The sequence below is a fragment of the Hypomesus nipponensis genome, chromosome 26 (assembly GCF_054491055.1).
Source record: "Hypomesus nipponensis isolate SF chromosome 26, ASM5449105v1, whole genome shotgun sequence".
Classification (NCBI taxonomy): Eukaryota; Metazoa; Chordata; class Actinopteri; order Osmeriformes; family Osmeridae; genus Hypomesus; species Hypomesus nipponensis.
The window spans coordinates 6,979,342-6,990,000 of NC_140386.1; the positions used below are offsets into that span (position 1 = coordinate 6,979,342).

Consider the following 10,659-nt stretch of genomic DNA (forward strand, 5'->3'; position numbering starts at 1 on the left):
GGGCTCAGAACAGCACCAGCTGGGCTCTCCTGGAAGGTTGTGAGAATCCTTACAAATTGTACATGTCTCTTCTCTGGCAGCTTGCTTGTGTACTAGTGTGCGTGGTTCAGTACAAATGTGTGTGTGTGTGTGTGTGTGTTTGTGTATTCGTTTTTGTGTGTGTAGTTGTGTGTAACTGGCTAGGAGACCAAGGCAAAAAAAAAAAAAAAAAAAATGTTGCCATGTATTTTCCTCAGAGAGACAGTAAGGAGAGTCAGATGAATTCATCAGCACTGATCTACACTGACTGACTGCGTGACCACATGACCTCGGGGAAAACAGCTGATTGGGCGCACTGTCACCGAGTGTCTCTGCTGGAGGAAACCTAACTGCACTTTGGAGTGTGTGTTTTTCCAGTCTGTGTGTGTGATTGGGCTTTGACTAGGGCATAGGCATAGGACGGGGAACCCTCCCAGACAAACCGTGTCATCACCGTCATCCTCATCATCAAATGAAGGGTGAACACAGGCAAGAACCTCCATCTCTGAGCCCACACAAGTAAATCACACACACACACACACACACGTCAGGTTCCTCAGGCTCTGTGGTCCATGCCAGACTAGGGATCCTCTCTTAATGCATGTAGTCTGGCCCCAGACCAGCATGCCGCATCCCTCTGCATACATACTGGGTATGTATACACACACACACACACACACACAGGGAGGTGTGTGTGTGCGCCACATGCATGAGTGCATTCAGGCGCTAACCCCCACACGGGTTCACATGCCAGTGGACGCTCATTGGGAGGGTTGTGGTGTACTTGGTGTGTGTAGTACATGTGCATTGCTATGGAGGTAGTGGGTTAGGTTAAACAAGCAGTGCGTTGTAATGTGTACAGTATTGTGTGTGTGTGTGTGTACTAGGATGAGGTTGGAGTTAGGTTGAGCAGGCAAGTGGTCTTTGGGATGCATATGGGGGGGTGGAGGTGGGGGGGGGGTGGAGTGTTTCCCCTGCCCCCTCTCTTGGTGGTGGGGGTCATGGGCCGAGGGGGGGGGGGTGTAAACCCCGAGGGGGGGTCCCACATACCCTTGTCTGGGTACACATCCTCACTAGTGGTGAACCTCACTCCCTTTCCTCCGAAGACTGGTCACCAGACAGGGTGGAAGGAGAGAGGGAGGGAGAGAGAGAAACAGAGAGGGAGAGAGAAAGGTGGAAGGAGGGAGGGAGAGAGAGAAACAGAGAGGGCGAGAGAAAGGGAGAGAGAAAGATGAAAAGACAACGAGAGAGAGAGGGAAAGGTGGAAGGAGGGAGGGAGAGAGAGAGAGAGAGAAACAGAGAGGGTGAGAGAAAGGGAGAGAGGGGGAGAGAGAAGTAATAGAGAGATACATATCTGGGAGTCAGACAGCATAACTAAATAACATCAAACAGCCCAGTGAGAGTATCTCCTAGACAGACAGCTGGTGAGACCAGACACAGGAGCAGCTGGTCTCTCTGACCTCTGCAAGCACAGACTGTTCCTGCAGCAATGACCAACGAAAGACTGTTAGAACTGGACAATTGTGACACTTGGTGTTCTGCTTTGGTTTCTACATGCATCGTTTGTTCGCTGCCGCTGGTGTGGACAAAGGGGGCAGCTAAATCAGTAGAAGGTCAGATCTCTGCTACTCCATGTAGCTCTCTAGACTGGTGAAGAGATGTGGGCTGGGGGTGGGTATTTAACACGATCACACCTAAAATGGTCTGTTACACCGCCTTACAAACCTGTACCCGTGTCTCCATGGAGACAATAACTATTATGTAACGCTCCATCCAGGAATGGAGGAGAGAGAGAGTGAGGGAGAATCTCCCAATTATAGTCCAGATCTGCCCAGTCTAGATCAGGTTAGTCTCCCCCACCCCCCCTGGAGGGTCAGCTGTACCTTGCTGGTTCTGGGACTGGATGAAGGTCTTGATGAGCTTGTCAGTGGCCTGGGTGTACAGGGACAGGGCATAGTGCAGAGACAGCAGGTCAGGGCTCTTCTCCAGGAAGGCCTTCTTCAGTCCCACCCCACCTGCATGGAAGTATTGCTACGGACAGACGGACGGACCGTGAGGGTTCTAGAACAGCCGGTGAAGGGTCTAGACCAGATGGTGGAACTTGAGGGTAGGTTCTAGAATGGTTACCTTTATGGTGTCCAGAGCCAGTTCGATCACAGCGCACTGCTTGGGAGAGAGAGCTTTAGCCTCCTCGCGAACCATGTGCTCCTGCAGGGGGCAAAGAGAGTGAGGTTCAAACACACACACACACACTGACACACATGCATAGATACTCTCGTACACACCTTGAGTTTGGAGAGCTGTCCCAACTCCTTGGCTGCACTGAGGATGAGCTGGGTGCCCTGAAGAGGTAGAAGGAGAGAGAGGGGATGGAGGGGGGGGGGGGAGACAGAGAGAGGGAAAGCGTTCATTATCATTAACAAGAGCAGAAGGCACAAACAGATGAATGTCAAACACACACACACACACACACAAGCTTGCAAAGACAAAGAAAGCAAGACAAGGCTGTGGAGGGGAGAAGAAAACACCTCAGCTTGTGTAACACACACACACACACACAAAACAGGTGAGAGTACAGGGCAGCCTGAGACAGTCTGTGCAGAGGCCCCACAGTGATATATGCAGCCCGTAACATTACTCTGCTAGCACATATATCACTCAGGACTGGCCAGTCTTCACACAACCTTCTACCAACTCTAAACACACAACCACGGATCAACAGGCGGATGCGAGGAGGCCTGGTTCAGAGTCCACCCCCAGGGGGCCGGAGGTGAGGAGGTAGGAGAGGCTGCCAACACACTAGGGGGCGGGGGGGGGGTAGATAGTGGGGTAGACAGGAGGTGGTGGGGGGGAGGGGTTATACTACAGTAACCAGATGGAGGTTAGGCAGCTGTTTAAAAACAAAGGTAAGAAACGTCCGCTTCCACGGCTTTGTTTGGGAAGACACCGAGCAGTCACATGGAGGAGAGAAACGAGACAGAAAGGAGAGAGAGGACAGAGGGGGGAGAGAGAGGACAGAGAGGGGGGAGAGAGAGGACAGAGAGGACAGAGAGAGGACAGAGAGGAGAGAGACAGGACACACTGAGCTAGAGGGGATTGGTCCTTACATCACTGTGACAAGCATTCTTCACCCTCCCCTGTAAAGAGAAGACATGGTTAATACTTCAGGAAGTAGGGTTTCCCCCACATTCTCATTGGCTGACATCTGGAGAGTGCACATATCTAGAAACTGTAGGGAGAGTGTGAGAGGAAACGGAAGAGCTCCACACTCCTGCTTCTGATTGGAGGGTCCAGCCGAGCTGTGATGTCATCCTTCCGACCACTTCCTGGTTTCCAAAGTATTGAGTTCTGAATGGAACTTGGTCACAATTAGCCTGATTGGTTGGTCGATACTCGTCACAGCCAATCAGATCTGCCGTGTGTATGGTACATGTTGGACCAGACACGGTAACTGGATATAAAGCTGAGTATCGTGAAAACAAGAACCTCTATTCATTGGTCACTGCCTCCATGTGAAAAGCTTCAACTACATACCCTGGAGCTAATAAACACATCAAAATCAAAATAAAATACAAAGTTATAACATTTAAAGTGTCGGTACTGTGAGTGAAACTCTTCACATCCAGCGGGGGAAACCCATAACTTATCAATAGAGTCATTGTAACATAACACGAAAAAACACTAGCATTATCATTACTGTCAACATCCTAATCAGCCACATCCTCCCAGTTGATCACAGACACTACACCGAGACACACACAGCACACAGGCAGTGTGTGACCAGACAGGTGCAGGGGCCAGAGTCAAGGCTACAGCACGGTACATCATAGTACAGTACAGGACACTACAGCATAGTACAGTACACTACATTATAGTACACTACAATACAGTACATTAATGGTATAGTACACTACAGTATAATACATTACAGTACACTTGACCTCGGTTGAGACAAGCAACAGACCCACAAAAGGGAGGGGGAGAACTACAGACAGGGGTGAGTGGAGGGGGGAGGGTCTGGGGGGAGGGGGAGAGAGCTAGAAAGAGAGGGGGGAGGGGGGTAACCCGGGGACACGATGCAGAGAACAAGGCAACACCAGGGGAGAGTTAGAACAGTGACCCCGCACTTCCTGATCCAAGGAAAGAAGGGAAGAAAGGAGATAAAGAGAGCAAGAGGGGATTGCAGACGGAGAAGAGGCTCCTGATTGGATAAGGTGGTGAAACTGGGCGGGGCCCTACGCGAGTATCAGTCAGGAATGCACCATGCGACTGTTGCTTCAAAGATGGAGGGAGGAGAGGAGAAGAAATAAAAGAGACGGAAAGAAAGACAGCAAAGAATAGGAGAGAAGAAAGAAAGACAGACGGACAGAAGAGGAGACAGACAGTAAAGTGTGATAGAAAGAGCGACAGGTTTCGGGGGGAGGGGGGTGAGGGGTAGACAGGGGGGGGGGGGGGTAGCAGCCACATTCAGCGGTGGACTGGCCGCCTTGCATTGACGGACTGTGGACGGACAGACAGACTCACACGCAGGAGTGTCGTACTTACAATCATCTGAGGAGGGTGAGCACAGGGAGCAGACGTGGTGACAACCAAAGAGAAGGGTCAGAGCACCGCACAGCACCTCAGTCACCATCAACACGCAGCAGGGGGGGGGGGGGGGGCTATAGGGTTAAGTGGCTAGGATGCTAGCCAAGCGGCTATCAGGTGGTGGTGGGGGGTGGACAGACTTAGGAAAGCTGGCTAGATGGCTAGGGAGCTAGAGAGCTGGCTAGAAGGCCTGGGAGTTAGGGTGCTAGGAGGTTACGGTGCTAGGAAACTAGGAGGCTAGGGAGCAGGGTAGGGGGTTGTGGGTTTGGGAGGGAGCTAGTAGGCTACCAAGGGAGCTAGGAGGCAAGGGAGGGAGCTAGGAGGCTAGGGAGGGAGCTAGGAGGCAATGGTTTTGACTAGGTGGCTTGCAGGATAGCTATGGACTACAAGGCTAGGGTGATTGGGTGCTTGATGGAGTGCTAAAGGAGTAAGCTGAGTATCCGGGTAGTTAGGGAGCTAGGATGCTGGGCAGGGAGCTAGTGGTTAGAGGTAGGATGTTAGCTAGGAGACAAGGAGCATGGAGGATTTATACAGTATGAGGTTAGCTAAGGGACTAGGAGACAGGTCAAAAAGCGAGGCCAGGGAGCTAGGGACCAAGGACAGTAATATGCGTTCTAGAAAACAATAGTATGGAGTCTCTCTATTACCAAACATAAATGATAACATATATATATATTTAAACAAAACAAAAACGCCCAGCTGCTTTCCAGAATGACCTCAGATCTGAATATCCTGTTTTTCCAAATTCACGCTAGTCCAGATGGAAGGAAGAGGAGGAGGAGTAGGAGAGAGAGAGAGAAGAGGTGGGGAGGAGAAGGAACAGGAAGAGCAGGAGGAAGAGGAGGAGGAGAAAGAGGAGGAGGCTTTGCTGGTTAGGCCTAAGTGTAGCATTCTGGAGAGCAGTGTGGAGCAGGGTCAGAATGATATGGTGCACTCCTTAACCCCGTCTGGGTCGGCAGAAAACTGCTGAGAGGGAGACTGGGCTTGTTTTAGTCGGAGTAGGGGAGTTGTGTGTGTGTTTAGGGCTGAGAAGTATCTGTACGTGGTGTGTGTGTGTGTGTGTGTGTGCAAGGATGAAGAGTAGCTGGTGGTCTGTTCGTCGTCAGACAGATTGGAGCAGCAACGCAGCCATGTTGTGTTGGTGTAGAGTGAAATGTCCATCATCTCAGTCCCATTCTGGTGTTAGCTAACGCTGCCAGGGCGAGGGGGAGGGTTGTGTGTATATGTTGGAGATAAGATAGATATGCATAACAGGTGTGTGTATCGATTTAGTAGGTGATCTGTGAGTGAGTGTATGATAAGAAGGGATGTATAATACGACAGGTATGTGCGTGTATTGTAGCGTATGTGTAGGTGATGTGTGTCTGCATACGTGCCCGTGTGTGCCCGTGTGTGTGAGTGCGTGTGTGAGTGCATGTGTGTGTGTCCTTACCGTCTGGTCGGTGAGCGGGGGCAGGACGATGGTCTTCTCCATGGTGTTCATCACCAGCTTCCACAGCTCCTTCAGCACTCGCTTCAGAACAGTCTTCTCACAGATCTTAGCAAACAGGGATAGACTAGGAGGGAGAAGGAGGAGAGAGAGAGAGGGGAAAGAGAGAGAGAGGCAGAGAGAGAGAGAGGCAGAGAGAGAGAGAGAGAGAGAGAGAGAGAGAGAGAGAGAGAGAGAGGCGGAGGAACAGTGCATTTTAAAGAGTGCCAGACCAACATCTCCAGCCAAGAGATGAGTCAAGCAGGAGAGAAAGAAAGAAAGAAAGAGAGATTGAGAGAGAGAGAGAGAGAGAGAGAGAGAGAGAGAGAGAGAGAGAGAGAGAGAGAGAGAGAGAGAGAGAGAAAGAAAGAGATAGAGATAGAGATAGAGAGAGAGAGACAGAGAGAGAGAGAGAGAGAGAGACACTGGGCTGATCTCCTACTTGCTGTCCAGGAACTCCATGATGGGCTGCAGCACGTTGTCGGCATCCTGTGCCACGCTGCTGGCGTTGCCCACGTTGGTGCTGCCCTTCACCCCTGCCAGGATGTCCCCCATCTGCTTCACACACTCCTCGATGTGGGGCGCAAAACTACACACACACACACACACAAGCAAGCAGTTATACACAAAAAGCATGATATCCTTTGTGTATGCTGCATCTCGGATTGGACTGTGTCCCACCAGCTCAAGCGTGCGTGTAACCATGGGTGTGTGTGTGGGCGCACGCGTGTTCGGCTCTCACTTGGTGGCGAACACTCTACTGAGATCGTCCATCACGTTGTTCAGCTTCACCTGCAGGTCCTTCAGGATGTCGCTGGCCTCCACACATAGCTGGGCACACGCACAGACAAACACACACAGACAAACACACACCGACACACGCGTATGCATATAATGAGAGAGCTTGTCAGAGTCATGACCATCACACAGAGCACCCAGCAGGCTGTAGAAAACACGACCAAACAAACAGACAGAGACTGAAAGTAGGTCACCGACCTGAGTGAGGGAGAGCGAGCGACCGAGAGTGAGAGAGTGAGGGAGAGCGAGAGAGAGGGAGAGAGAGTGCCCATCGCACACAGCTGTGACATGGATGTGTTCAGGGGGGAGGGTGTGTAAAGGGTCACTCACATTTTTTCCTCCCATGGCCTCAAACATCTTCTCCAGCTGCACTCTCAGCTGTTGGATGTTGTTAATCAGGATGCAGGGCTACAGACAGGAGACAGGAAGTCATCACCACCTCATCTCTCTCTCCAACCCTCCCTCCATCAACTCCTTACACCCCCCCCTTCCCTTCTTCCTTCCTTACACCTGGCATGCGATTGGACACCCACCACTTTCTCCATGGTAACGTAGTTGGCAAAGCACTTGGAGATGACATCAGCGTAGGACAGCAGCACGTTGCTGATCGTCTGAGGAGAGAGCAGAACATGACCAGACCCAGAACATGACCAGAACCAGAACATGACCATACCCAGAACCAGAACATGACCAGAACCAGAACATGACCATACCCAGAACCAGAACATGACCAGAACCAGAACATGACCAGAACCAGAACATGACCAGAACATGACCAGACCCAGAACATGACCAGAACCAGAAAATGACCAGAACCATAAAATAACAAGGACATGGCTAGAACCGGAACATAATCCGAAGCAGAGATCATCCTCCTCTACAGAAAGAGTTGCGGAGGACAACAGGAAGTGAGGTAGGCCGGAGTACCTTGGCGAAGCGTTTCATGTAGTGTCCTACGATCTGTGGGTCTGGACACTCTAACTTCCTGATGATCTCAAAGCTCTGGTTGAGCTGGGAGAAAACGTCCACCACCGAGCAGGAGAACAGAGCATGCTCAGACGTCACCTGGAACTGGAGAGAGGAAGAGGAGGAGTTAGACCTGGAGAGTGGAAGAGGGGGAGGAGTTAGACCTGGAGAGAGGAAGAGGAGGAGGAGTTAGACCTGGTGAAAGAGAGAGAAAGAGGAGAAGGGAGAGGATAGAGTGGAGGAGAAGAGATAAAATGTCAGAACTGGAGGAGGGAGGGAGGGAGGGAAGAGGAAGGAAGAGAAGGTGAGGGGAGGAGGAGGGAGAGCAAGAGGTTTTTGAGTGTGTCTGGTCTAGTTATCAGGCGAGGAGGAGGAGGAGGAGGAGGATGAAGAAGACCTGCTGTTTTAATCAGACAGGCCCAGCTGGGAGCACCTCTGTCTGCACGGCTCTAATTGGCTCAGAGGTGAGTTTGTGTCTGCCCCATGTGCCGCAGGGGCTTCTGGGTAGTCAGCGTGATGACAGCTCCCATTGGTCAGGAACAAGAACATTAATAGATCTCCAGGAGAGTCAGGAGATTTCGACCCACACACACACACACACTTTCCTGTCAGTCTCCATAGCTGTGTGTAGACTTCTCCCAAATGTTGTTTGAGAGAAGAGGAGGAGGTAGAGAGAAAGATAAAACACAGGACAAACTTAGTCTGAAGTGTTTCCATAGTTATAGGTGAGTGAAGGTAAGGATAAGAGGAGAGGGGAGAAGGAGAGGAGTAGAGAAGGAGAAGAGGAGAGATTTACCCCATCTTTTTTGTCTCTCTCCAGGGCGCCATGCTGGAAGTCTCTGGACACTTCCTCATTCTCGTCCAACCACTGGATGACGAACGGCTCGAACCACCTATGGGTGAGGGCAAGGGGCGGGACTTCTGATCTGATGCTCAAACTACACTGAAACCAGGGCTGTCGTGTGTGTGTGCGTGTGTGTGTGTACTCACGCAGGGTACTCGGGTACTCTGCTCTTGAAGAAGGGCAGGTCCTTGCAGTACTCATTGTAGAGCCACTTCACTTTGAAGTGCAGGTTCATGTAGTCAGCACTTTTACAAAGCCTGTTCTTCTCATGCTCTGAGGATAACACACACTCCATTAGAACAGCTTACAACACACACGCACAGTTGTGTGTGTACTGATTAAGTGTGTGTGTGTGTGTGTGTGTGTGTGCAGTACTTACCCTCCATTGCGTACTTCATATCCTGAGCAAACAGGTTCCACATCACCTCAGCACTGATCTTCCCTACATTCAGCTCCTGGGGGAACCTGGCAAAGAGGTGGAGGGAAAGAGGAGAAGGAGGGAGAAGGCAGGGAGGAGAGAGAGAGAGAGAGAGAGAGAGAGAGAGAGAGAGAGAGAGAGAGAGAGAGAGAGAGAGATCGAGGAGGGAGGTGTGGAGGAGAAAGAGGAGAGGAGAAACATATGCCCATACAACATTGAGGACAAAATTGAATTACAGTCCCATTCCTGAAGTGAGGCCAAGAAAGAGAGAGAGAGACAGAGAGAGAGAGAAAGAGAGAAAGAGAGAAAGAGAGAAAGAGAGAAAGAGAGAAAGAGAGAAAGAGAGAGAGAGAGAGAGGTGCGTACTGGTTGAGGCAGGGTGTGTAGGAGTTTCTGTCCTCCTCGATGATGGACACGATGAGGGTGATGAGCTTGGACCAGAAATCCAGGTTCTTGATGCTGGGGCCCTGCTCCTCTGGGGGGACCACGCCCTGCTTGGCCTGGGGGTCAGGGGGTCACAAGACTCAGGCACTGACGCGAGCAGACACACACACACACACCTTACACTCCCACCACACACACACACAGCTTACCGGGTCGGTCTGGTACTCTCTGCTGTAGAGCTCATGGCAGTTGTTGAAGATGTACTCGTAGGTGGAGTTGAGGCAGGCCTTCACACAGTCTTTCACCACCTGGCTGGCCCTGGGGGGGGACTGCAGCTCCTGGACCTGAGGGGGGGGGGGGGGGATGGGGGGGAGAGGTGAAATAACTCCAGAGACACATTCTAGATAGATCACTGCCAACACCAGCTATCTACCTGGCTAGCTATGGCCAGGTTGTTGGGTTAACTCATGCAGACATGGGAGAGAGAGGGGGAGGGGAAAGGGAGGAGAGGGGGAGGGGAAGGGAGGAGAGGGGGAGGAGAGAGTCAGGGTACCTTCATCCTGAAGAAGGTGATGCTGGTCAGAAGATCCACCGTGGACTTGAGATCCTGGAGTCTGTCTGGACTGCTGGCAGGAAAGTTGTTCTGGAGAGAGAAGAGGCACCATGAACTGTGTGTGTGTGTGTCTTCAGATGAACATATCAGCCTCTTTCACAGAGAGAAGCAGAAGAAGAAGAAGCAGAAGAAGAAGAAGAAGAAGAAGAAGAAGAAGAAGAAGAAGAAGAAGAAGAAGAAGAAGAAGAAGCAGAAGAAGAAGAAGCAGAAGAAGAAGAAGAAGAAGAAGAAGCAGAAGAAGAAGAAGAAGAAGAAGAAGAAGAAGCAGAAGAAGAAGAAGAAGAAGAAGAAGCAGAAGAAGAAGAAGAAGAAGAAGAAGAAGAAGAAGAAGAAGAAGAAGCAGAAGAAGAAGCAGAAGAAGAAGAAGCAGAAGAAGAAGAAGAAGAAAAGGAGAGCTAGAAAGAGGCAGAGAGAGGTTACCCGGTACATGGATAGATCTATCCTCAGTGAGTTGTGCAGCTGGTCCAGAAGCTTCACAAAACGTTCTTTCTGTGATCATAAACACAAGCCTTGTTACAGTTGAAGTATGTATTGAATTCATTTTTGAGCTCACGGTATAAAAC

At 50.9% G+C, this 10,659-nt stretch overlaps 1 protein-coding gene across 1 annotated transcript in view; it reads right to left on the reverse strand.

The window, feature by feature from the left end:
• Positions 1-10,659, reverse strand: part of unc13a (unc-13 homolog A (C. elegans)) — a 31,256-nt gene that overhangs the window by 4,908 nt on the left and 15,689 nt on the right. The window contains exons 23-39 of the mRNA XM_084692874.1: positions 10,517-10,585; positions 10,037-10,126; positions 9,693-9,827; positions 9,466-9,599; positions 9,061-9,146; positions 8,828-8,954; positions 8,634-8,730; positions 7,799-7,942; positions 7,405-7,482; positions 7,202-7,279; positions 6,816-6,904; positions 6,516-6,662; positions 6,038-6,161; positions 3,126-3,155; positions 2,304-2,360; positions 2,146-2,226; positions 1,902-2,049 (exon numbers count right to left, since the gene is read on the reverse strand). Coding sequence (XP_084549000.1) covers positions 1,902-2,049; positions 2,146-2,226; positions 2,304-2,360; positions 3,126-3,155; positions 6,038-6,161; positions 6,516-6,662; positions 6,816-6,904; positions 7,202-7,279; positions 7,405-7,482; positions 7,799-7,942; positions 8,634-8,730; positions 8,828-8,954; positions 9,061-9,146; positions 9,466-9,599; positions 9,693-9,827; positions 10,037-10,126; positions 10,517-10,585 — 1,714 coding nt within the window. The remainder of the gene's footprint in view (positions 1-1,901; positions 2,050-2,145; positions 2,227-2,303; positions 2,361-3,125; positions 3,156-6,037; positions 6,162-6,515; positions 6,663-6,815; positions 6,905-7,201; positions 7,280-7,404; positions 7,483-7,798; positions 7,943-8,633; positions 8,731-8,827; positions 8,955-9,060; positions 9,147-9,465; positions 9,600-9,692; positions 9,828-10,036; positions 10,127-10,516; positions 10,586-10,659) is intronic.